Source organism: Zosterops lateralis, assembly GCF_965231275.1.
Source record: "Zosterops lateralis genome assembly, chromosome: Z".
Lineage (NCBI taxonomy): Eukaryota > Metazoa > Chordata > Aves > Passeriformes > Zosteropidae > Zosterops > Zosterops lateralis.
In genome coordinates, this window is record NC_139800.1 from 75,077,057 (window position 1) to 75,103,163 (window position 26,107).

The 26,107-nt window shown below is 35.7% G+C and overlaps 1 protein-coding gene across 2 annotated transcripts in view; it reads left to right on the forward strand.

Moving 5' to 3' along the window:
- The window catches only part of EDIL3 (EGF like repeats and discoidin domains 3), a 230,891-nt gene that overhangs the window by 121,025 nt on the left and 83,759 nt on the right, over positions 1-26,107 (forward strand). For both annotated transcript variants that reach the window (XM_083883270.1, XM_083883271.1), the window contains one exon: positions 11,774-11,887. In XM_083883270.1, coding sequence (XP_083739396.1) covers positions 11,774-11,887 — 114 coding nt within the window. The remainder of the gene's footprint in view (positions 1-11,773; positions 11,888-26,107) is intronic.

Below are 26,107 nucleotides of genomic sequence, written 5' to 3' on the forward strand. Positions count from 1 at the left end.
TGCTGTTTGATTGCCAAAGAGATTATTTTTTTTTTCATATTCTGCATTAAAAAGATAGTGTATGGAGATGTTTTATATGGACAAGTTTCTCTTCATATTTGAATTAAAAATAAAAAATACTGAATGAGAGGACTTCACTCTAAATTTGAGAATAGTTACCCCATTGTAATGTCTACAGCATATATTCCCCATTTTTATAACAGAAATATTCTAATAAAGTATATGAGGGTTTATTAATAAACTGTCCAAGGGCAGTGAGTCCCAGGGAAGAGAAAAGTTGATGAACTACATTATAGAGGTGTATGGTCAGAGGAAGAACACATGAAAACTTTGTCTGGACTAAGCATTTATTTTCCTCTTTTTTTCCACTTTGTGTGCTCATTTAGATAGACAGAGCAACCCATGAGTCAGTTTCAGCCACTGTGGTGGTTTAAGGTCAACATAGCCACCTTGAGTTTTAAAAGAAGAACTGCTTTCAGTCTTTGTTCCACCACAGTTTTCTTACAGGTACACCAGCACATTCCTGTGAGGAAGATAAAGAAAGAAATGAAATCTTGTGAAATCTGATTGTTTAATGAGACAGCACTTACCACTTAGAATTTTGTTGCATGGAGATGTGGTCTGATCCATCTGTGTAGAAAGCAGCTCTTAGGAAAAAAAACCAGATGACTTCTATAATAAGAGTTTTTTCTTGGTTTTATTGTTCTGCTCCTGTAAGAGCTACTGTGCTCAGCTGTCCATATGTGTAGGTGTGCCAGAGATGCAGAATTAAAATATTTTATTTGTGTTAGTAATTCATGCTGGCACATGGCTGTGCAGTTCCCCATTACTATATCAAACATTGGTACTGCTTGTTGAACTAGCTGAAAATTTTATGAGGGGCTTTATTGTTTGGAAATTGAACAATTTGCATGCCAATTTATCCTGAAAAATGAAATAAGGAAAACAAATTCAGTTATCGGGGCTTGTTTTTATACTACAGACCCAGTGAGAAGTTTGAAGAACTCAAATAACTTAGAAGGAAGATCCAGGAGTACATTCAGTAGTCTAGCTATATTTTTTAACTTATAAGCAGTATTTTTTCATGTGGATACACTTTTAAGAACCAGCATTGTACCAAGGGAGAGAGGGATATTGCATCAGACTCATTGCCTGTGTAAGCAGAACTTGAAAAATCAGTACTTGCACTGGAAGCTCAGTATAATGATAAAATGGTCAAATGGTAGAAACCAGTCTGCATCACAAATTAATCCCTTTATATTCACAAAATATCTCAAGCAAAACCCACGGTGCTGTCACATTTTCATATGAATACCCAGGATATTCACATAGTTTGCATTTATTCTACATTTATTCTTAAATAACATATAATTATTTCTGTAGATCATCTGGCTGAGAGTTTTAGTTTGAGTCAGGAGTGTATTTTTAAAGCAAATCTCTTGATCATCTCTACTTATCATGCTTTACTTCGTATGACAGCAGGCTGAGAGCACGAGAACTGTATCCCTGTGAGATTAAAATAATCTAAAAGAAAATAGCCCAGCAGTCTGAAATTCCTGGGATTTGACATACTGGGAATTGGCTTAAAACATTCCAATGGATAAATGGAAATTTAGTTCACCCAGATATTCTGGAGTTTGTACAGAGAAAACATGCCTGAGACCTGTGTAGGGATATGCCAACATTGTGTCCTCAGCTCTAAGGGTTTCACTCTGCACATACAATTCTGTATGGACATGCTTCATACAAACAGAGGCATAACCTTTGCTTTTCTTAAAGTACACTGAAAACTATTAATAGACCTTGTTTATCTTCCTTTTCTTATCATGTGCTAAGTGTCTGATGTCATGAGATGCACGTGACTTTCTGTCAGTCATTCTTTGGCTTGGGATTTGTTTGGTCCTCTGGTGTGATATTGTCTGAGTCTGCCAAATACAATGATTCCCGCCTTCACTGAAAATTTATCCCCGTCAGACTTCTGTTTGAATCAGCTCACCAGGATTGTCTGGAAGTACACAAACTAACTGCACTTTGGGGCTTTCAGTGGGATCAGGTGGCCAGTACTAGGTCCTAGATAAGTGAGGAGATGGGAACGTGCAGAGGGACATGAATGGCATTAACTGTGGCTGTCCCATCCCTGGAGGTGTCCAAGGCCAGCTTGGACAGGGCTTGGAGCAACCTGGAATAGTGGAAGGTGTCCCTACCCATGGCAGGGGGTTGGAATTAGGTATCTTCAAGATTCCTTCCAACCCAAACTATTCTGGGATTCTATGAAAAGTGAATCTGCCAGCTCTACATTTCCAATAAATGCAGTTCAGGAATTATGTTCAGGAATTGCCCTGTTACAATGAAACAGGAACAGGGAATCAATGTTCCCTCGTCCAGATGTGTAGGCACTGCACCATAAAAGCATATTTAAATTGTTATTTACTTCCAAATAATAGATAAGCTTTGTAATCTTGTTGGATCTCATTTTGCCCTCCCCACAAGTCAGTAAGGTGGCATCTGGCTCTGAAAATACATTCTGTTATACTCTGAAAAGATATTCTTTCACGTACCTAACAGAGCTGTTTATGCATACAGTCATTACTCTCATGTAGTTTTTACAGTTTACTTAAAAGCAACATTCTTTTCCGTAACAGCAGTTCTCACTGTTAGAGAGAAATCTGCTTCCTTCTCATCCTCTCCATTTTCTTTGTCACTAAGTATTTAAGTGAGCTTCAGAATAAAGCTGCAGATGACATACAACAAAATTAGGAAAAGAGTGTAAAGTGAAGAGAGCCTTTGCCCAAATGTAAAATTAGGAGTTTAAAATGCTTATTTCTGACTACATGATGCCAATGCTCAAAACAGAGAGAGAAGTTCCTCCCATTTCTCAGCAGGAGTAGGAATTGTAGCACCCACACCATTAGGTTTTGGTACAGATTTTATATACAGACTGGAAGACAATATTTTTCTTTCTGAACCAGACAGTCATTGCTGATGTGGTGGAATTGCTGCATACTTTGTGGGGAGGGAGTTGGGTTCTCCTTGTCATCTTTGCAGAGGAGGCAAAGAAATCACCACAGTCTGAAAGGCAGAATTGGTGGTAAGTGTTTCTTTCCTTGTGACATTCACCAACTTGCAGTTGTAGATTAAATATAAGATCCATTAACACAATATATAGACATATTTATGAGCACCTAAGAGTCTGAATTTGAAAACTATCAGCAAAGAGTAGAAATTACCTTATGCAGCACATACATGTGCACTTATGCAAGTGCCTCAAACAAATTTTCTTGATTGTTTAAATGAGATTTATACAGACTGGTCATAAATGAGTATTCACCCTGTGTATATCAAATAAAACGTGTGAAAAAAACCATAATCATCCACTTTTGACATTTTAGGACATCCATTTTTGTATCTTCCAGGACTTGTTTGTCTAATGACATTTTTAAAAACCTGTGCCATAGCCATGCTCACATAAAAACAATGCAACCCTGCCCTCACTCTATTCTGACATGCATAAACAACTGCATTTTGAATTATTTGGGGGTATGTGAAGGGAAATAATGCTAATTTACTGATTTGGGTTCAAACTCATTGTGAAAATAATTGGACTTATTGCCACGGGCCCACCTACACTCTCTTAGCAAATCATCCAGTTGCTCCAGTACTGCATAATTTGACTTCTGAAGCTGAGATTTTTGGAGTGTTGCTTGTAATGAAAAACGATTCACCAGTTGATTCACTTTTTAATATGATTTTTTTTTTTTCTTTTCCTCAACTACAGTCTAAATGATTTGTCAAATGCTTGTTATATAAATAGCCAATTATTTTAATAAGGTTCATTGGAAACCCCAGGAATAGTTTCCCTGAAGATGTGCTTCTACAGTGTAAAATTAAATGCTAAGTAACTTAATGGGATGAAGGTTTTCATGCCAGTATTCGTTAAAAGTAATTAAAAATGAAAAATCTGCTTCAATACATACTAAAACTTTTAAAGTACCAACTCCTTTAAAACTAATAAGGAACATCCTGGCTAGGCTATTGCAAAATTCCATTAGATTAAAATTACCTCAGATGAAAAGCCATTAAACAGGCATTTAAACAGGTAAATAGAAGATCAGGAAATACTGACTAGTCCAGTGTTGGAAGTATGACTCCACAGAGAATATTATAATAACTTTTCAGTGGCTATAAGGAAAAGATAAGTATTTTGCATAACAGAGAGTTGTTACCTATGCAGAGTATAATTTCACAGAATGGTCGATTTTATGAGAGTTCTCAAAAATGAAATAAGGATGAAAAAGTATCTAAAATGCAAAAAAAATCTTGATAACAGCACAAGATATATCACAATTGTGGCAATCATTCTTTTAGAGCCCTGTCTTATTTTAAGTGCTTTGAAGTAGACAAGTTAAAGTGAAACTGTGTCCTGGAATACACTTAATTGTGTCTTTTCCTTGATCATTTTTTAAATTATTATTTTACTAGCAGTTTTATATTTAATCCTAGCATTCTGAAAACTGTGATATAGTTACTATTGTATGGAAATGAAGTCACTTCAAAACTTTAAATTTATTTTCAAATTCTTCTTTAAGCAAGGGTTTCATAAGGGAAGTGCCACTATAGAATGCAAAAAAAAGTAGGAAAATGCTGTAGATAATAAATCGATTTCAAACTGGGTTTCTAAATACATGCCACTACTAATTTCACTGATACTATAAGAGAATATCCGTAACTACGATATTGAACAGAAGTGTAAATTATAGGTGGAAAATATGAAAATTAACTGGTGAAGAAAGAAATTAGTCATCATAAAAAATGCTGGTTTGTCTAAATTAAAGATTTTACTTACCACACCAAATTTAAGAAGATATTAATTCAAATAAAACTTAAAAATAGTTTTTACTTTTTCTTTTCTCAGACCCTGGATGTTTTTACAAATCAAAGTGAAGATGATCATACTATATATTCCAATTTTCTTGAAATAAGGTGACCTAGATATATTTTAGAACCAATAGGATGGGAAAGAACAGTGGATTGTTGCCAGGTAGCATAAAATATTTTCTTCTTTTATTTTTTAAGAAGTCTAGTTACAGAAGTATATTTTAAAATGTATAGATTAGATTTTTTTTAACGAAGCCTAAGAAGAGATAAAATTGCTCAGAAAAAAAGATTGTAAGAATATTTGAGAAGTAGTTTCTGAAGAAATTCTAGATAGGAGCAATTGAATTTTGCTCAAAATTGTTCTTGTTTTGTCTTTAAAGTACATTAGTGTGCAAGGGTGTCTCAAACACTAACACATCATCAAGCAAAAAACTCTGTCTTATATCCAGACATTATTTTTATTTCCATGGCTTGTTTGTTTAGAAGGCTTTCGAGTTTAGAACACAACTTTAGTAACTCTCTTGCCTGACTTGCTGCCTTCCAAAAGAGTCATAGAATGGTTTGGGGTGGAAGGGGCCTTAAATATCACCCGATACCACCCCCTGCCATGTCAGGGACACCTTCCACTGTCCCAGGCTGCTCCAAGCCCCAGTGTCCAGCCTGGCCTTGGGCACTGCCAGGGATCCAGGGGCAGCCACAGCTTCTCTGGGCACCCTGTGCCAGGGCCTGCCCACCCTCCCAGGGAACAATTCCTGCCCAAGATCCCATCCATTGCTGCCCTCTGGCACTGGGAAGCCATTCCCTGTGTCCTGGCCCTCCAGCCCTTGGCAATTGTCTCTCTCCATGTTTCCTGCAGCCCCTTGAGGCCCTGCAAGGGCACAGTGAGGTCAGCCCAAAGCTTCTCCTGTCCAGGCTGAACAATGGCAGCTGTGGCAGCCTTTCCTCCCAGCAGAGCTGCTCCATCCCTCTGCTCATCCTGGAGCCTCCTCTGGCCTGGCTGCAGCAGCTCCAGCTCCTTGCTGTGCTGGGCCCAGGGCTGGAGGATAATATATTGTAAAATATTTGTGCTGAATGTTTCATGAATAATCCTAAAAGACAGCCCTGTGGTGGATTATCCTGGAGGACATTTACCACAGTGTCTTGTACCAAATACTCACAAGAGAAGTAAAACTTTTTATGGAATTATGAGAGCAGGGGTAATACAATATTTAACCTCTAGGGGTGGAGGAGCAAGAGGTTTGTAATTTTTTTGTCTCGAGTGTAAAGCTGTTTTCTTCTCTTCCTGAAGATCAGATAATAAGGATATCTGTACAATGAAACCCTTCAGTGTGACATGTAACACTTGAAGTTTCCTGCAGGTTCTTTTGGCACAGTGTTTTTAGAGCCTTCTGTGGTCAGGAAACTGGCTTTGAAAAATCATTGAGTTCTAACAGATGCCTGTCCTGTGTTGAATGTTAATAAATCCAATTCAGAATTAATAATATATACTAATTTCCTGTATCTCACAGGAATATGCCACTTTTTTTTAATATTTCACATGTGTTGAGCCAAACACATGTTAGAGCTTTTTTTTTTCTTTTTTTTCTTTTTTTTTTTTTTTCTTTTGTTTTTTGCATAATCCTAATTAAATCAGGGATAAGTTATAGCTGAAGTTACAATTTCTCTGTTTACATAAATAACAAACAAACATTCATTTGGAAACGTTACAGAATTTCTTAAATCTCTAATTAAAATTAGTAAAATTAATTCTTATCATGACAATTGTTTATATATTCTATATTTTTTAGCCAGAAGTTGAAGGTTGTCCACCTGTGCTTTTTCTGATGCATTTTGATTCTGTTTAAACACTTTTATTTACTTATTTATTTATTAGCTTTCTTGGAGAAAATCCAAACCAACAAGTTAACCTAATTTAGGAGATCTTTATACTTTAGGCTTGTTTTTATAAAGTGTATGAATATGAGGAAGAATGCTTTGATTTGGGGCTTTTTTTGGTAAATATTTTAACAAAAATGTCCTACTCTTAAATAAGCTGTGTCTTTCTATACATGAATTGCTGTAATCCTTCAGATTTTATCATATCACTGAGTAGCTCACTGTTAAGATAATTTTATTAAATTTTAGTTTCTCATGAGTCAGATTATTTATCAAATAAAGCAAGTATAATTTCATTCTTTTCAATGAAGCTTTGTCATTTTGTATTTGATAAAAATATTTGGTGCCTGAGCAACTTAATGCAAATAAAAACAGAAGTATGTAAGCTGAGTTTCGTGATATTAGAAAATTGATAACAAAAAGTTTGACTACCTGAAAACTCAAGCTTAAATAATAAGATACTACAAAATTCTGCAAGCAAGACCATACATTTTGTGTGATTTTACTGATATAGTACTGACTTGTGTAATTAAATAATTCAGGATCAATATACAGTAAAGAAAAGATACTTAGAATCTATTTTAAAAATCGATAAAGAACCGTCAAGCAACTACAAGAATAGTTTAGCTTAAACCCTAACTTAAAGATAATTATTCAATATTACCTTATTTCCACATTATGCCATTTGGTTTCCAAAAATAAAGATATCTGAAAACATTTTCAGCTATATAAAAGTTTTGTTTTGAAGTAGAAGCAGGTAGGGAAGTATTTTGGGTTTTCTTTAAAAATATTAAAATCTGGGGCACAGGAGGGAGTGTGAAGTTATTCAAATTGTGTGTGCATCTTATCCAGTGCATAGCTGAGGGTCTTCACAGAAGCCAGTTATAAAACAGATATAGCTAGATTTTTTTTGTTGTTGTTTTTTCTAAATTGTACTAAATTGGATCCCAAATTTACTTTATTATGAGGAAGAAAAATACTTGCAATATTGGTAAAGGAAAACTGTAAATATTTGCAGTATTTGCAATATTACTGAAGGATCATGTTGGATCAATTCTCCTAATAGAGGCCATATGGGCTCCCAGTAAAGACTCTTCAACATAAGTGTTCTTTCTGTGATGGGCCAACTATTTTATCATGATAGAAGACTGATTTTAAAGCATGAATTGGAGCTGAGCTGAGAAGAGCAGCCTGAGTGTGATCCAAAAGCCAAAACAAGAACAAAACCAAAGTGTAAGGAAGGAATGTTTTGGTCGGCAGGAGGGAACCTCAGGAAGCCTGCATGGCAAAAGGCAGTCCTGGACCAGAAACAAGGGTTCAGGTGGCAGGAACCAGGAATTTGGGCTGTGAAAAGAACAAACAGGCAGGGGACAGGAACAGGACACTGGTGTGAACTCACAGGCAAAGCACAAGACATGTTGGCAAAAAAAAAATACAGTTAAATTGAGCTTATTGATCCTTTCTTCAGAAAAAGACAGGTTTATACCAAGTAACTTGCTGAAGGACTCAAATGGCTTTATATAACACTTAAATGTTTTATTATGACACCTACATAATTTAAATATCCATTTTATGGGGAGTGATTTTTCAGGAAAGAACATGTGACTATAGTTAACGGTAAAACCCAAAATGAGGGCAGGGTATTTTTAATTATATTATGTTTGCAAGTACTAGTTTTTATTCATGTTTTATTAAATACTTAGAAGATTAAATAAGTCTATATATATATATGAAAAATCCATCAAAGGAAGACAAAAGAACAGAAACCTGTCCCTTGATGGTTTTCTAGGTCATTATGTGTTATAGCCAAGTTGTCTTTTACTTTCCTAGTTTCTACCAGTGTAGTTTTGTTCCAGGGTGCACCACGACTGTGCTTCAAACAGAAGTCTGCTTAATAACTTTGTGATGATTGACTGATCTTAGGAGATAGGAAATTTAAATTTAGTCATCTGCAGCGTAAAGGGAAACCTCAGTGTAGCCTTTACTTCTTAATCAACTCTCTCATTCCATCAATGTATTTCATTCAAGGAACAATCTCTTTTCAGAAAATGGTCACTTTCCCTGTTCCTGCATCACCTTCAATTCCAGAATCCCTCTTCAATAGAGAAATCTGGGGAGATTGGCCATTCAGGTTTTTTGAGGCTTGGGGTTTTGGGGTGGTTTTGTTTGTGTTTTTCATTTGGTTGGTTTGGGAGTATTTTTGTTCTTACTTGCTTGTTTGTTTGTTTGTTTGTTGGATATTGTAGTTCCTCTTCATTTTCTTTCATTTTCTTTATAGCTGTTGGTTGGTTGGTTGGTTCTTTATCTATGGACACTATCTAGAAATCCAGACTTTTCCTTTGCCTTTTGATGAGTCCTTTTCACTCATTTATCAGTTCTATCACCTCCCTCTGTGAGGAACTCTGATTTCTCTGGCAGCATCCAGCTTTCTATATTTTATTTGGTGCAAAGCAAAAGAATCTGCCTTGAAGCTAAGACCTGATCTTACCTGAAAAATCATGAGCAACCTGCAGTGATTTTACTGTGCCTTATTAATTTACATGAAAAGGAAACCTCTATCCTTCTTAAGTAGGTGGGTTATGTGGTCAGTGAAGAAATAGTCTGATAGCAGAATGAGTTTTCTGTATGAGTCTTTATTGCCTGTAGGAGCAACTACTCAAGAAACTGTAGTGGTTTAAAATTTCTTCTGCAATTTACTTCTTATCACGATAATATAACAAATTTTTTGGTTTTCAGAAGGAAGGAACACACCAGCTGGTGTGAAGTGTGATATCAGAATTGGTACATCTAGGAATTTGAATATAGTCTCACCACAATTTGTAGAAACCACCCTTAAATAAATATTCTTCATCTGCACATTCAGTTAAATTAAATAATAACAGGAAAATATATAATTATGTAGAAATTATTATTTAACACATTTAAGAATGTTCATTAGTCTTTAACACAGTTCAGTTCATTTTCTTTTCAACTAAACATGTCAGACATGATGCAACAAACAATCTTTCTCCATTCATACATCAAATAGGACATATTTGTTTGAACTGATGGTACTAAACGTTCTGAAATTTTCTGGAAAAAATTCATTGTACAAACCAAGAACATAAGATATCAATTAACAACTTCCATCTTTCTGCTCTGATCATTGCTGGTTACTCCATGGGGATGGAATAAGAAGATTACTTCAAAAGGATGTGGTGCTTCAGGCTCAGTTTATTTTCTCTATCACCATACAGACAATATGAAATATTCTGGAAAGCTGTGCATTTTCTCCTACATATTTCAACAGGAATGGTACATTAGGAAAAAAAATCTTGAGAAGATATTGTCTTTACACAGAAAAGCTTTTAAGACGATAAATTACCACTTGCATCTCACCAAGTGAGATAGTTCGTATGTTCACTTAAGGTATTTTAGTTCACAGTGACCTTGATATTTTTTCCCTCACAAATGTTCTAGCCTGTATTAAAATGATGAATAACCTGATAAAAATGTAAGGTTAATGGGCTTTGCTTAAAAAGGCAAATAGGGAGCTGAAGAATCTTGTTAAATTTTATAAATACATATAAAGAATTTAATTTAGAACTGGGCAAGTCTGTTCTTTGGTCATTTCCCTTGACAGGTTTTATTTCTTGCACTGTAAGCTGTTACTCCTCTTGTTCATCTTTAATAGAAAAAATTCAGCCAACACTAAAGTTTTATTATGCTAGTATGTAATATCTTTATAAACGAGAAATAATAAAACATCAGGGGTTAAAAGGAAGCCCGGAGATCCATTGCCATCATTAATTTCAGCATAAAAATCTGGAATTTTTCTGGTTCAAACAATTGAAATTAGCCTTCATATTTTGCTGAAGACCTGTCTCTTCATTTCTGTTTACAGCAATGGGAAGAATATCCTATTCACTGTATAGAACACTGAGTTTTTGAATACAGATTCCTGGAAAATGAAAAAAAAAAAATCAAATTGAAAGTCACATACTCAATCTACCAAATATCAAGCAACTTTGTTGACGGAACTGAATTCTGCTTCTCCTGAGCAAAGCCATGTTGCCTACAATTTCAACGTTTTTGTAACATTTTCTTTAGTTTGTGTATGCCAGCAGAAAAAATCATTTGCATTTTGGGGACAAAATCAGATTCAACATAACAGCAAGGAGCATAACTTCAACTCCTAGTGGTTTCCCATATTATCTACCATCTCATCTACCATATTTATCACATCCTCTACCTTTTTAAAAATATTTAACTGCAGAGGTGCAGCTGTTTTGGACAATGACATGTAAAATCAATACAATATTTCTATTCCAGGCAGAGTAAATATAAATGTAAAGACTGAGAAATTTAATTATGATGCATTAATATCCTCTCTCTGCCTATTTAATGGTGACTAAAAATTTCTGTGTCACGTTTGAGAAAAGGAATCTGATATTACACTTTAATGTTGCTACATTGAAAAACACAGGGGATTTTTATTCTTGCAGCATTTGACAAAGTGTACTGGAACAGAGGAAATCAAGTGAAATTACCCACCTTTTCTGTCTTTTGAATTTAATGAAATTTGCTGGCTTCTAGATTGAGTTATTAGTTTCAATTTGCCCACTAACTCATTCACAGGAAGGGAATTTTTTAGATGGTTAAACAACCTTGTCAATTAAATGTTTAATGAATTAAGATGAACTGAGACACATCCTTAACTGGCATCTGTTGATAAAGAAGCAGATACATTCATGGAAGTTGCATGAATCACTACTGATTATTCTGTTAGAACGACTTCAGTTACGGGGTTTTTTTAAGTCCAAACTGTGACTTTTGGCCTTAATATCCACTGGAAGTTACAGTGGAAATCCTTGAGCAAAACTTTGAATTATATTGTAAAACAGGACATCATAAAACTTCTCTCTCACTTTTGGTTTGTTTGTTTGTTTGTTTGTTTGTTTGTTCCCTCTTTTTAAGTTCTTTTAACTATGTGGTTTTACCATTTCTCTGCTAATCCTGGCATCCTCTTGTGTGCTTCCTGCAGATGTGAATGAATGTGAAGCTGAACCCTGCAGGAATGGTGGAATCTGTACAGACCTTGTTGCCAACTATTCCTGTGAATGTCCAGGTGAATTTATGGGAAGGAACTGCCAACAGAGTAAGTGCAGCATGGTTTTAAAATTTTACTTTTTAATAATATAAAATATAAGAATTTATTTTTACAGAAAAAGAAAATAAACACTTTAGTGTATTTTGGAAATACTTTACAAATAAAGAAACCTCAAAATAGCCATCTTATTCCCTTCAAATTTGAGGGAATTTCAAAGACCAGATCTGTCATACATTCAAGTATAGCATCTGATATGATGGAAATATTTGCAAAATGTATAATAAATACCTATAGTAAAAAAGAAATAAAATCATGTAAAAAATAGAAAAATAAAAAAAAAATTCAGACTGGGATTTCATTTCATCAAATATCCTGTCTTCAGCAGTGTTATTAGCAGAAATCAATGAGTGTAAGAATAGGGCAAAAGTATCTGTTATGTGCTCTGACACATAGGTCTCTAGCCCCTGAAATTTGGATTGCTGCTTTGTGGGTAAGTCATTAATAGAATTAATAGTCATGAATGGATCTGTCCTGGGGAAAATCTCACATGATTTTTACAATAACATTGACTATGGATGCACCATAAAGGTTTGATTCCTAAAGCTCTTCATGTATGATAGACTAGGTAATCCTGAAGATCAAAAATAACAAAAATAAAATAAACTGCTTTGGCACAAAATGCAATATACCTTAACAGTTAGATATTAGAGACTCTTGGGTTTTAAATACAGTGAAGGTGAAAGCCTGTGTTTTTTTAGTCAAACAAAAGATGTTAAAATTATGGATAAAGCTAATATAGTTTTAATGTATATTACCATAAAAAGAAACAGGAAAATGACAATTGATGTTTTTAGTGTTGGGTATTACACTCAAAATATCTGAAATACTAGACTAATCCATATGGAAGAAAGAGATTTTCTAGTGCAAGGAAAATCTTACTTTGTGTAGGAAAAAAAAAATGTTACAAGCTGAATAATAAATAAATGAAACCATAACAAAACTGGAAGATATGGTTCTTTTTCCTGCATTCACATTGTGGATGTATTGGGGAGAATAGAGAGGAAAACAGGATGGATGAATAACAACAAACTTTTTTTATGAATAGCTTCAGTGAATTCCCAGATTTATACATTAAAAAAAAAAAAATAAAAAAGAAAAGCACTAAACATAATGTGCACGTAGTTCTAGAGAAGAATAAAAGATGAAGATTTGCTTTAAGGAAGTCAGAGGTCTCTATTGCTACCTGAAAGAATTTATTAAAAAACCCTTTTCTGTTAAAGTGTTTTCCAGAATTGCTGGTGAAGCAATTAATGCATTTCCTTATTAGATGCAATTGGATTGTCATTTGGAATTCTACCAAGAATCTCATCCATCTCTTCAGAGTTTATCCCTTCCATATTTTGGCTGCACCATGAACACTGCTCAGATAATAGATCACATAAACCAAATCTCCTGTTTTGCTGGAAATGGGGTAGTCAGAGCTATTATTAAGTGATCATTGCATTTTCTGGACCGTCATCTCTTATTTTATATTCCTTTTCTTTAGTAGATGTGTATGTAGTGATATACAACAATAACTTTGCGTGTGAAGTTGCATATCTTATATATTAAAATCAATTAAGTTTTATGTATGTGCATATATAGGTACAGACACACATATTTCTAGTTTTGAGTGCATATAATGGAAAGTATATATATGTAAAAAATTGAAATTTTCCATTATTAAAATAGTGAAAGAACTTGGTTGTTCTATTGCAAAATAGGTTACCCACACTCTGTCTTTCTGGGTCTTATTTTGAGGGATTCATATTGATGCAAATATAAATGTATATAGTTTACTATCTCTATAACTGTGCACTTTACCATTTTATATAGCTAGGCTTGAAAATGCCTTTTTTTTTTTCCATTAGAAGTTTGGTTATGTCATCACACTTAATTACGTAATTACAAGTAGTTATTACACATTCTAATTACAACATCAAAGTTTTACACATATTTACAGTAATCATATAATTAAATACTGTTATGCTAATTATGTAAATTACTGACTGCTGTCTCAGAATTACCTCACAACACTCAAAGATTCCTGAGTCACATCACGAATTTGTAAAATATCCTAGATGTAGAATAAAAAAACCTACAAAAGTGCACCATCCAAGCTGCTTTTCCAGGATGCATTTTCTAATAATTTATCTAGTCTCTTATAGCCCAAATATCACTGCTTTGCTACAAGGATTTGTCATGTTATTCATCAGCTTAATGTACTTGGTGTCTGTGTTTCCTAAAACACCTAAGTTTTTCCTCTTTTTTAATTCCACTATTTGATTTCACCACAATTAACCCCTCTTAGCTAATCTCCTAAATAATTCCCTTCCATTTTATCTCAGATGTAGCACTTTTCAGTTGTGAGACAACAGCTGTGCCACACTCGGGTCCTGGGAGCCTTGTGTGACACCCACCCCAAATCCTTCTGAGCAGTCCCAAGCCTCTGAAATGACTAATGCAGCTAGTCTCAGCTGACCTGAGAAAGAAAGGGTTGAAACTGAATACAAAAATTAGACTAAAATGCGATTTTAACCATATTTGGGCACACTGACCATCCTCTGAGTCTCTTTCTAGCTTGGATGAGATTCAGAGTTCCTTATATTCAGTTCTTTCTTTCTTTCTTTCTTTCTTTCTTTCTTTCTTTCTTTCTTTCTTTCTTTCTTTCTTTCTTTCTTTCTTTCTTTCTTTCTTTCTTTCTTTCTTTCTTTCTTTCTTTCTTTCTTTCTTTCTCTCTCCCCTTTTTTTCTTTTTTTCTTTTTTTCTTTTTTTCTTTTTTTCTTTTTTCTTTTTTTCTTTTTTTCTTTTTTTCCTTCCTTCCTTCCTTCCTTCCTTCCTTCCTTCCTTCCTTCCTTCCTTCCTTCCTTCCTTCCTTCCTTCCTTCCTTCCTTCCTTCCTTCCTTCCTTCCTTCCTTCCTTCCTTCCTTCCTTCCTTCCCACTCTCTTTCTGCCTCTCTATCTCTTTTTCTCTCTTATTAGCTATGGCTGATTTTAGCAATTCAGGCATAAATGGTATTTAAAACAGCTGCTTCTCATTTCTGGAAAGCACAGGATGAGGCAAAATCAAGCTAAAGTGGAGTGTGAGAGCACTGACGGCTTCAAAACACATTCAGCCATTCTGGAATGAGCTTATCAGCCCGTTAAGAGACCCTTCAATGAACATCTGGTATTTACAGAATCCGCCTACAGATGTTTAGTAAACACAGAATGGGAAGAAAGTACCTTTCCCCATCTTCTTAATGCAAAATTTAAACTATGTTAATTTCATATTACTTCCCAGATTTCTTAAGGCCTCAGAATTTCCTTGACACAGCTGCAGCTCCTTCTGCTCTCCCACTCTCTGAACCAATTTCTTACTCCTGTGTTGAATTCATGCTATCAATTACGATCATGTCCATTACAGTTTTCCTTACTCTTGGAGTATCTGTACATTAAGTACTGCCTCCTAGACAGTTTCTCCTGTGGCTGGAGGGTTTCTTTTCTTTTTTATTTTTTGGATCACAACATTGTCTTGCAGGCACTTTCATCAGTGTCAAGCTGTATGGATTATTCAGTGCAAATCTGTATTGCTAAAATCTCCCGTGATGAGCATGGGTAGTGAATTGCAGTAATATGTGAGCAGTTCCACAGGTGATTTTTTGATCACTTTCCCTTCCATTTTAATGTTTTTAATAAAGCAGATGGTGCCAGACAGTGGACACCTTACAATTCCACCACTGTGCATTTTGGAGCTGTGTTTTGCTAATTTCCAAGAGTTGCTGCCATTAAAGCATATGGCAAATTTTCTCATTTTTTTCCTTTAAAGATCTAGATCCAAATAGTCACTATAAATATTTCTTTCCATATACTATGGCCCCTTCACCTCCTTTTCTGTGGATTCAACATGCCCATATGCAGGAGAACTGCATTCAAAGCAAGTGCAGCAATTTATTTGCCTAGCATGTCAGAAATCCTGCGAAGCAAGGTTCCTCCACCTTGTTTTCATTGATTTCCTCTGCTTTTATGGTTTAGTACACTATTGTGTTTCTATTGCTCTTAGTTGCCTCCTGCCTTCCTGTCTGTGGAAATCAAAGTGGCATTTTCTTTCCATTCACATGAAAATGCCTGTTCTTTCAATGTCTTTTTAACTTAAAAAATTATCTGAAGATCTGACAGATCTAGGCATAAAGAGATGTTTGAGACTTCTGTTTACATGCAGCCTTATACTCCCAGGCTAGATGGCTTCATCCAAAGCACGCTAATTCAGTATGATTTTAGAATTTTCCTTCTTTCAAAGTTAGTCCTGGGGCATGACCCTGCAGCTTGCATGATTTTGTAGTATGGGATAAATAACTTGTTTTAACGTATCTTTTCTAATAGACCCTTATTCATTTTCATGCCATCTGTATTTAAGTTATGTGTTTTCAAGGCAGTGTGTTGGGTCTTTTGGCTTCAGGTGCTTGTCCTTTGAACTCCTCTGCTTGATGCTCACAGTCTTGGGTGAATTTTGGATATCTCTGTCTTACAGATCCAGCTCTGACCAACTCTGGCCCAGCAGGGTCCAGGGTTCATAAAGCCTCTATGCTTAAGTTCAGAAAAATCACACTCAAAACAGACATAAGGGCATAGAAAGTGCACAGACAAAACAAAACGATTTATGAAACACTAAAAAGCTGTGTTTCCAGGGGGAAGGCTTATGGCTGAATAAAATCTGCTTTCTAGGAAATCTGTGTTTTCAAAAATATGGATGGGAGTCAGAATTTCACCCCTTTCTTAAATCAGTGAATATGGTTAGGAGCTTTCTGGTGAACTCAGCTCATGGAATTGCCCCGTTAAAATTAACCTGTTAGGAACTGAATGGTAAAGGAGATCCCATTGCACATATCCCTTATTTCCAGATTACCTGCTGAGGAACCTTGGTTTCAAGGCCTGAGATTCTTTATTCACCTCCAGTAAATATGCTGAGCTTGTAGTGAGCCACTGTGAAACCTTTCACCTACAAGGAATCAACACAGACTCCAGTTCTCTAAATTACTGATTGTCATAAAAATCTCTGTCAATGAGATTTAGGAGGGCCTACTCTTCTCTACAGCTCAGAATATTAGTTTAACTAAGTCTGTGAATAATGCATTAGGAAGTTTGAGTTTAAGCTCACTCTTGATTGTTTTGAATGTGTCCCTGTTTCGTTATCTCAAATACTGGTATCAAATACAAAGTCAGAAATCAGTGCAATACAAAGCTGGACAAATATACTAATGAAGGATTGGCAAGGGGGAAAAAAGAAGGTATTTAATAAAGCAAATCAGTTCTTTGATCTGGTGAATTTCACACAAGTATTGGGCTGGTACAAAGGAATGGCAGGGGAAAGAGCCCGGGCATGAAATCAAAGCTTAACACCAGTTAAAAAATGTTAATCAAACCATGGTCGAATCAAGAAAGTAGAAACTCTTCTTTAATTAATTTTTAAGACAAATTTCAATTTTAATATTTTTCTTGCTTTGTTTCACTTCAGAGATCATAAAATTTAAAAGCCAGAATTGTCAGCTTATTGCCAGCAGAGGATACACTGCATAAAAATTAAGTGAATATGTACATTCCTGCTAGTATTTATTTAGGTAAAAAATTCAGGACTTCCATGGAAAAATTAAGGAGGTTTTATAGATATGCATATATGTGTGTGCATATGTAGATGTATGTATACAAAATTATTATTCACAGAGAATTAAATTTTTTATGTCCTCAGGGTAGTTGATTTATCATTCACATGATATCCTTGTGAATTTATGAGATTATGTAGGGTTAATCTCATACAAAAGAAATAATGGGGAAAAAAAGTGCCTAAAAGAATTTTATCTATTTAATATCAAGTTAATAGTACTAGTGTGAGCTGCCTGGATTACAGAAATATCTCAGAACAGGAACATCAGAAATATCAGAAATACACTTCAAAATTGCAGGAGGGGGAATTTTTACATGTCAGATGTGACTTTAGGCCACGTAATTCAACTCAACCTCAGTAATTTGTCCTTTTCTGAACATTCTATAAGAATAGAAGAAAAATTATTTCAAAAGTTGAATTACTACTTGAAAGAGAGGCTAACATCAGTAATAAGAATTCTGCTTTATTCACATCTTTAACTATTTCAGCTAATCTTGAATGGAATACAATTTCTGTATTTGCATTGGACAAAACCCCTCTTGAGTTTCTTGCTGAAAAAGATGAGTTTTGCTGAATCTGCAGCACTCTGTGAATGTTGTCTGGCAGGCATTTCTGCGTGTCGCTTTGGTATGAAAGTGCAAAGAGGCAGAAAATATTATAGAAACAACAGAACACGTTGTTAACATTGAAATGTTCTCCCAGGCATTTCAATGACCTAGTGAGAAATATTAATCAAACTCCAACATTTCTGACACTGAGTCTTCAAACAAAGCACACCCTGGCCCTTCCACTGGGGATTCTCTCTGTCCAGGCATCCTGTGCAGGGCACAGAGGTGTTTGCAAAACTGAGCTCAGCAGGTCAGAGCTGTACTTCTTCTGTTTAGCACAAAAGGGAAATGAGACTGATCTCTCAGTGTTTGATGTTGTAACAAAGTCCTCAGCCCTGTGCCTTCAGGTACATTTTCATCTTGCTGCACTGGCACTGTACAGCAACATCTCCCTTTGAAAACTAATTTCTCAATATCTTGTTTTGATTAGGCGGGGGAGGATTCAATCTTTACGGAGACACCTGGCAGAATCTCAGTGTAAAATACTCAGGCAAGCCTGAAGGCCCTATAGGAATATTTTAATTGTGTAATTGTTTCCTTACTCCATGAGTCATCAAGTGCAGTAGCTTTTGTGTGGTGTCAAAACCTTCAATGTTAACTCAACCCTGTATTCAACCTTATATTGTTGACTTTAGATGGAACCACCTTGTTGTGGCAACTTTCTCTCCATGTTTTCTTGCTTTAACCTGTGGATCTGCTTTGCTAAAGGGTTTGTGTTATTGTTGATTCAGTGGCCCCCAGTAAAAAGAGGATAGAGTCAAGGATTCCTTCTACCTCTTTTCCCACTGAGGGAACAGTGTGACTCTACCTTTTCATAGAATTCTAGACACTCACGAAGAGTAGAAGAGGGAAAAAAAATCCTCATCTTATAAACATGATCCACTCTTCCCTTTTTTGCAAGAACTTTTATGTCCATTTTTATTTGTGGCAAAGCCTATGACAATGAATATTTCAGTACTTCTAAGCCTTAAAAGAAAAGTTACAGAACTCCATTATTCTCAAAGTAGCCCCTATAGCTCTTAAGTTCCTGGTCTGGTCAATAATGCACATTCTTTTTTTCTGTCCTCACAGAAATGAAAAATAATTTGCAGGTAAGAAATTGGTACTATAAAAGAAATAAAAGCTGGACTGTAGACTGTAGAAGAAAGCTCAAAAGAAATCATGAGTTATTATGACCAAAAAAGCCTCCTAGAAGTATGGAATGAAAAACCACTAATGATTATAAATGTATGAAAGGGTCTATATTAAATATAAACATATAAGGGTATATAAAATATAAAAAATTACAACTGTATTTGGTTTAAAAAAGTTTCCTATAGCCAAGTCACAGGAACATTTTGAAATACCTTATTTCAAGGCTTATTACATAAGATGTTGGGTTTTATTTCCAAATAGCTTGACTGTGGAGTTGATTTAGAATTAGCCTGGTCTTGTTTGCTGCTACCCTTTGGTGGACACAGGAATCATCAATTTGAGTTAAATCATCTCCAGGGCTGTACAAACTTCTCATAATGAAACTGTTTCTCTCAAACTCTGCAGTAGTGAACAAACCAGGCACAGAATAGAACTACAAGTAAGCAAGGCATAAACCTTGCAAAACTTGGAGGTTTGAAAGCTGACTCACATTTTGGAGTTTCATTTAGTCTTGGAGCTCGAACCAAGCTGTGGAACATGAAAATCCATATGAACTACAGGAGAAAAAAAAAAAAAAAAAAAAAAAAGTAAAAAATAACAAAACACAGTTACATGAGCCCTAAATGAACTAAAATCTCCACTCTCAGCACTGCTTTTTCCCACCTGCAGCTTTCAGGAGGAGAAGGAAATGTGATATGTTGAGTGCTCAGCTTCCCACTGAGGGAAGATTTGCAGTTCCTGCTGCTCTGGACAGACGGACGGGCCTGCACGGCCGCGGTGCTGGGCACTGGTGCAGCCACGTGTGAGGCACCTGGCAGGGGGTGCTAGGGGCTGGCAGCTGTCCCAGTCCCCTGCTGCCACCACCTCCATTTGTTCATTCCATCAGATGATCCCAGGGCTTGCAAAGGGATGAACTGACGTCAAAGATTTGGTGGCAGTGGAATAGGGAAAGAGAAAAATTTAGTTTTCTTTTGGTCATGGTGATGGTAAAGAGGGACTCAGAAGGATGCAAGTGAGTTTTTGAATGAAGTAGAGTGAAAACTAAATATTCACAAGTGTGAGAGAATGCTTTCCAAGAAGAGCTGACAGAATTAACTTTTAATTCAATTTTCCTTTGTATCAGTGGCTGTTTTCCTGTATTAATGCTGAATGTAATTTGGCCAGCTCTTAGTTTGGTGCAGATAGAAATTTTCTTTACAGAAATGTAAAACTTTCACCTTTTAAAACACATTAATATCCATTGCTGATCCAGAAAAATCTGGATCAGAATCCGATAAACATGATTTCCCTCCATTTGCAAATCTGTATATTTGATAGTAACATTGCACTCCTTCACTGAAGATCAGTTTTAGTGTGTAGTTTGCAATATTATATTTATTGTTATACTAATAATAAAAATCCCCATTTGTGCTCCTGTTGCTGAAACCTAATTTTGTAATTACACTCTTCCTGTTTTCTACAAAATTCAATTTTACCCATCTGTGATGTGAGCATTCATCCTAGATGTAGCACAAAAAGCAACAGTGTTGTAATTCATTACGTCAAAGTCAGAGAAAAACAAATAATGCTGGGAAATTTACTGCTTTGAAAGCAAATTTAAGTCCTCATGTCGACTCTCAGCAAAACAGGATTATTTTTCTTCAGTAATTCTGAAAAATTTCTTTATTCTTCTGGATAGGAGCTTCCATACAGGAAGCTGAATATTAATTTTATTGTTATTAATAAAAGCTCTTCATCTTCTTACCTCCTGGTCCTTCCACAATATTTTTCACAATGCCTTTTCCCTTCCATCAGGTGTGAATTTGAGTGGGTGTTTGATTTCACTCCTTTTTAGACATAGGAAGATTTCTTTCATGATAAAATGGTCAGGCGAAAAATCCTCAAGAATTAAGTTTCTTTTCCAAAGTGCACAATGGAATCAGTTCAGCTTCATCTCTGCTAAAGATGTGATGGGTTTTCTACTGAGTTTTCTTCAGGTGAAATGAGGCACAGATCCTTCAGAAGCTGTGCTTAATCTTAGACATAAAGATATATCTGCTGGAAGTAAAATGGGATTTAATAATGAAGTGCAAAATGTTTGCCCCCTTACGTAAGTTACATTTCTCTAGAATTTTACATAGTTTTAAATACTAAAACACTATTTTCTAGGTTGTTTGTTATTAGTATTTAGTGATGGAGAGTACTAATCTCAGAGACTACACACTTTAAAAAAGTGGAGTGGGTGGAAAGGCTAATTTTTAGCCACTAACTAGTCTACAGCTGCAAAGTACAAGGAGAAGCAGGCCTAAGGGATTCACCAAGACAAATTACTGGGTAGGGAGTTTGATAAATTAGTGGGAAAGAAAGGTAGGAGAAGAGTAATTCTTGTGAACAGCAAAAACTGCACCTGCCCAATGTTCCCATGTGTAAGAAATGTAGTGCAAAGCAGTGTTCCCTTTGGGGAAAGCTGAGAAGCCACCATTCTCCCCTGTGGTTGGAGAAGGGAAAAGCAGATTCCAGTCTCTGATGTAACAGGAATTTATAATCCATGTTGGAGCACCTTCAGAAGGCAGTGTGAGAGTCCCAGCCAAGAATTCGCAGTACCCTGGGAGCTGGGGTATGGATAGCATGATTCCAGATCTGATCCGACAGGGAAGGAATTCCTTCTCTTGTAAGCAGACACTTGTCTTGTTCACCTAAACTTTACAACTCCTAAAAGGAGCATAAACCTGCAGCTCGAGCTGCCCCATTTCCCTGCAGTTCATTGTTATACACAGTTTTAGATAAAAACGGGGATGGCTGAGGAGAAATCACAGTTGAGTGCTCACATTCCTCCTTGGTGCTGGGTTCTGCTGATATTAGGTCTTCTTGTAAAAGACATCTTGGGAAACAAATTTGTCTGCTCTGTCAATTCCTGTTGCAGCTGTATTACCAAAGCAGCACCCAATGTAATACTTTGGTCCCTGTAAACCCCAAAGGAACTGGAAGTCACAAGGAATTTTACAGAGGGAGACTTAGGCAAGAAAAATTTTATGAAGTTTCTGGGCTTGTTTGAGAATTTTGCACTGGCAATGAGGACATGGGGTGAAGAGGATATTGGGAATTTAAACTATCTTTTTTCTCTTTTCTTTTCTTTTCTTTTCTTTTCTTTTCTTTTCTTTTCTTTTCTTTTCTTTTCTTTTCTTTTCTTTTCTTTTCTTTTCTTTTCTTTTCTTTTCTTTTCTTTTCTTTTCTTTTCCTTTTCTTTTCTTTTCTTTTCTTTTCTTTTCTTTTCTTTTCTTTTCTTTTCTCCTAAAGTGTTTTGCTAAATCATTATTGATAGCTCATAGCTTAGTTTAGTGTTATTGTTACTTTGTTTAATCAAAAGACCCAAAGAGGTTGGCAATAGCAGTTGCACTGCAATTTTGCTTTGTACAACTTTAAATGGAATTTCTTAATACAGATATTATTGGCACAATAAGGTCTCCTGGCTCACATTCAGACATCAGAATTTAATGAATCAAGGGAAATTAGTGGAGTTACACCTATTTATGTATTGCTGTTGGGTAACTTCACATTTGCCTTTTGTCATAACATTTATGAATAGCTGTTTTTACACAGATAGTAGGGAAAGCTACAAAAATCAATCTATGCCTCTTCAAGGACCTTCAAAATGCATTTTGTAAGATTAGGTGAGATTTCCTTCACAAGAAATTTAAATATATATATATATATATATTACTTGTAAAATAAAAATCCCAAATTATTTGGATTTTGGTGACTACATGATGTTACCTAAACACTTGAAATGTAAGTGCCACAGGTGCCACAGTTATCTACTGGCTTCATTGACCATGTTTATTTTTATTTCAGGAAAGAAGATATTAGCTTTTCAGCTGAGAAATATAGCCCTCTTTTTGGCAACCCCCTAACAAACCTTTTTTTTTTCTGTATAAAATTAAAGTATTGGATAGTTAGATTTCCTACAGAACACCAAGTAAAGAGCCTATAAACAGCATTAAAAGGATATACTTTTGAAAAAGTAGCTTTTTAACTTTTAGTTTCTATTCTAATGGATTCTATTCTCCATTCATTATGTATGGAGAGTGTTTTCTTGGAGAGTTTATTTTTAAATATGCTACTTATATGAATTAAAAAAAAAAAAAAAGGATTCTTAGCTAAGTTTCACTACCATGTTAGTGGTAAATTCTTAGTACAAAAATCCTTCATAATAGGTCAGGTATTTCAAAAATGGGTGGCTTAACATTGTTCTCCTGCTGTGGTAATGACAACCCTTTAACAGGAATATTAAAAATACACCCATGGTCTGTCTCTTTAGTATCATCCTTGGACCTAAACTCGTCCAGTTCCTTTTTGAACCCTTGGATGCTGCATCTTCTGGAAAGCTCCAGAAGATCACAACCCACTGTGCCAAGAACAACTGTTTTTTAGACAGGCTTAGCTTATTTCTTCTGAATTTCAGTGAGTGCTCCCTAATTTCAGTAATGTCAAGGTGACGAGCAGTGCCGTATTTTTATCTTGCCCATGTTTATGTAAAGTTGTATCCCTCCTCATTCTCCATAGGATTTGAACAATCCTGTGCTCTTTGCAGCTGTAATGGCTATTTCCAAGTTCAGTACAGTTCAAGCACATTTTAGGGATCTTGTCTTTTCCCTTTGTGTATGCAGAGGTTCATCTGTCACCCTTTTGACTACTCACTCAGTTTTCTATGTCCTTCTGGATCTGCTCATCATCAGAGTGGCATTTGATCCAGAGAGCTTCAAATTGGACAATTTCCGAATTCACAATTTCCTCCAGGTCACTGATGAGTAGAACTGACTCCAGCAATGACCCTAGGGGAATACCACTGGTAACATTTCGTCCTGAAAAGACATTTTCTGTTCTGTAATTAGACTTCTGGCTGTAGCAGGGCCATTTCCCCACTCCCTAGCAAGATCCTTTCATGTGGAACCTCATCAAGTGCCTTTTGAAAATCTGAGTGTGCTGTTTCCACTGTATTTCCTTTATCCCTGTGCATATCATCTCTATTAAAGGACTGCAACAAGTGAAACAGAACTGCCATTTACAGGGGAAATATTGGCTCTTTTCCACACCTTTTCTTAAGTTCCTTGTGATATCAATTATAGATCTATCTATCAGTACACCTCTGTAAGAACACTATACCATGAAATCACTTCACCACTACAAAAAGTGGTGTAAAAAAAAGCCTGAAAGAAGCCTAAAATCCTTTCTGCCTTTTTTTTTTTTTTTTTTTTTTTTTTTTTTTTTTTTTTTTTTTTTTTTTTCTCTCTCCATCTCAGGCTACCCAAGAGCTGCCTAACTTTATTTTCAGTCTGTGTCCTCAGCATGGAGCTTGCAGAGCACATAAAGGCCCAAAGTTAATTTTATGGCCTTATTATAAAAGTGTGAAAGAGGGTTTGATAATGGAAGTGCACGACAGTCACTCAGTAATAATGGCACTCTTGAGAAGTGGAAAGTAACATCCAATTTTTTTTATTTGATTAATCCTGATGCCCATTGCTTACACGCATGGACCATGCTGGCCATGATGGTAACAGAATAATGCACTGCTTTTGGAGGAGATGCTGGATCAGCATAAAAATGTTTAGTCTCTTTGGACATATTTGCAAATAAGTGGCAATTCTTCCCATTACTGTCTGAAAAGCTGTCTTCTGCTGTGTGGAACATAACTAATACCTCCTTTTCATGTCACTTCCTGCAGACCTGAAGCACTACACAGCATTCTTTGAAAAGTTTTGCTTGTCTGAAAGTGTCTGTGTACTCATTAGCTTCTGCTGATGCAAATTGGTGAAGATGTTGCCTTTGACGTGCATTATTTTATGTGAAGGCATAAAACAAGATTAATCATACCCTGCACTTCAGTGCTGCAGTACCACACTGTCTACTAATATCCTTGGGCGTCACACTTCAGAAATCAGAGTAATAATAATTAAAATGTTAATAGGTCAAGGAAATCCATTTTGTTTTGTTTTAAATCTGGAGCAAGCTTATGGAGATAAATGTCTTCTGTTAATCAGATTTCAGAGGTGAATAGCTTTATAGAACTACCACATCCAGGAATGTGAATATGTGCTGTTTCATTGTGTAGTTAGGAATCACCTTGAAGTTGCAAAGCCTGTGACTTTGTTTTTATCTAGTAGTAGACAAAAAAATCTGACATAATCACTGAGTGTTCTCCAAGTCTACTGATGTACAAAAAAAAAAAAAAAAAAAAAAAAAAAAAAAAAACAAAAGTGGTGTTTGTAAATTCTATTTTGTTATTTCATTGCATTGTGATTGACTAGAAAGAGGAACACATGATCTGCTTGCTGCCTTGTCCCAGTGGAAATGCTGATTAAATTCCTTCAATGGGAATGAAAACATCGATTTGGTCATGCCCATAGGATGAGTCCTCAGAACAACAATTAGCACGAGTCGTTACAACAGAGCTGCTCAATATCTCTCAGATCAGAACATTAAATTCTGGAAAAAAAACCTACTTGAACTACCAGGACTGAGCAAACAGTTTGATCAGCTGCAGAATGACTGAAATACCCAGCAGCTGAAATGTGCAAAGCTGAGCTGTAGTCCCAAGGATTCTCCAAACACCAGCCCTAAAATGAAACACTGAATACTCAACCCCAAAGCAGCACCTAAATGCTGAAACTAGAGACTTTTAGTTACTTGCAATGGTCTGATTAGCTAAATCATATTTATTTTTTATCTGCAGAGTTTTAAAATTTTAAAAGTTAGTGTTCCATGCACAGGTCTTGCACAACCTGTAATTAATTCCAAGTGAAAACCTGTCTCTGTGTGGGAGGGCTTGGGCTTTGCTTGTATTTAAAAGTGATGTTTTGAGAGGAGGCA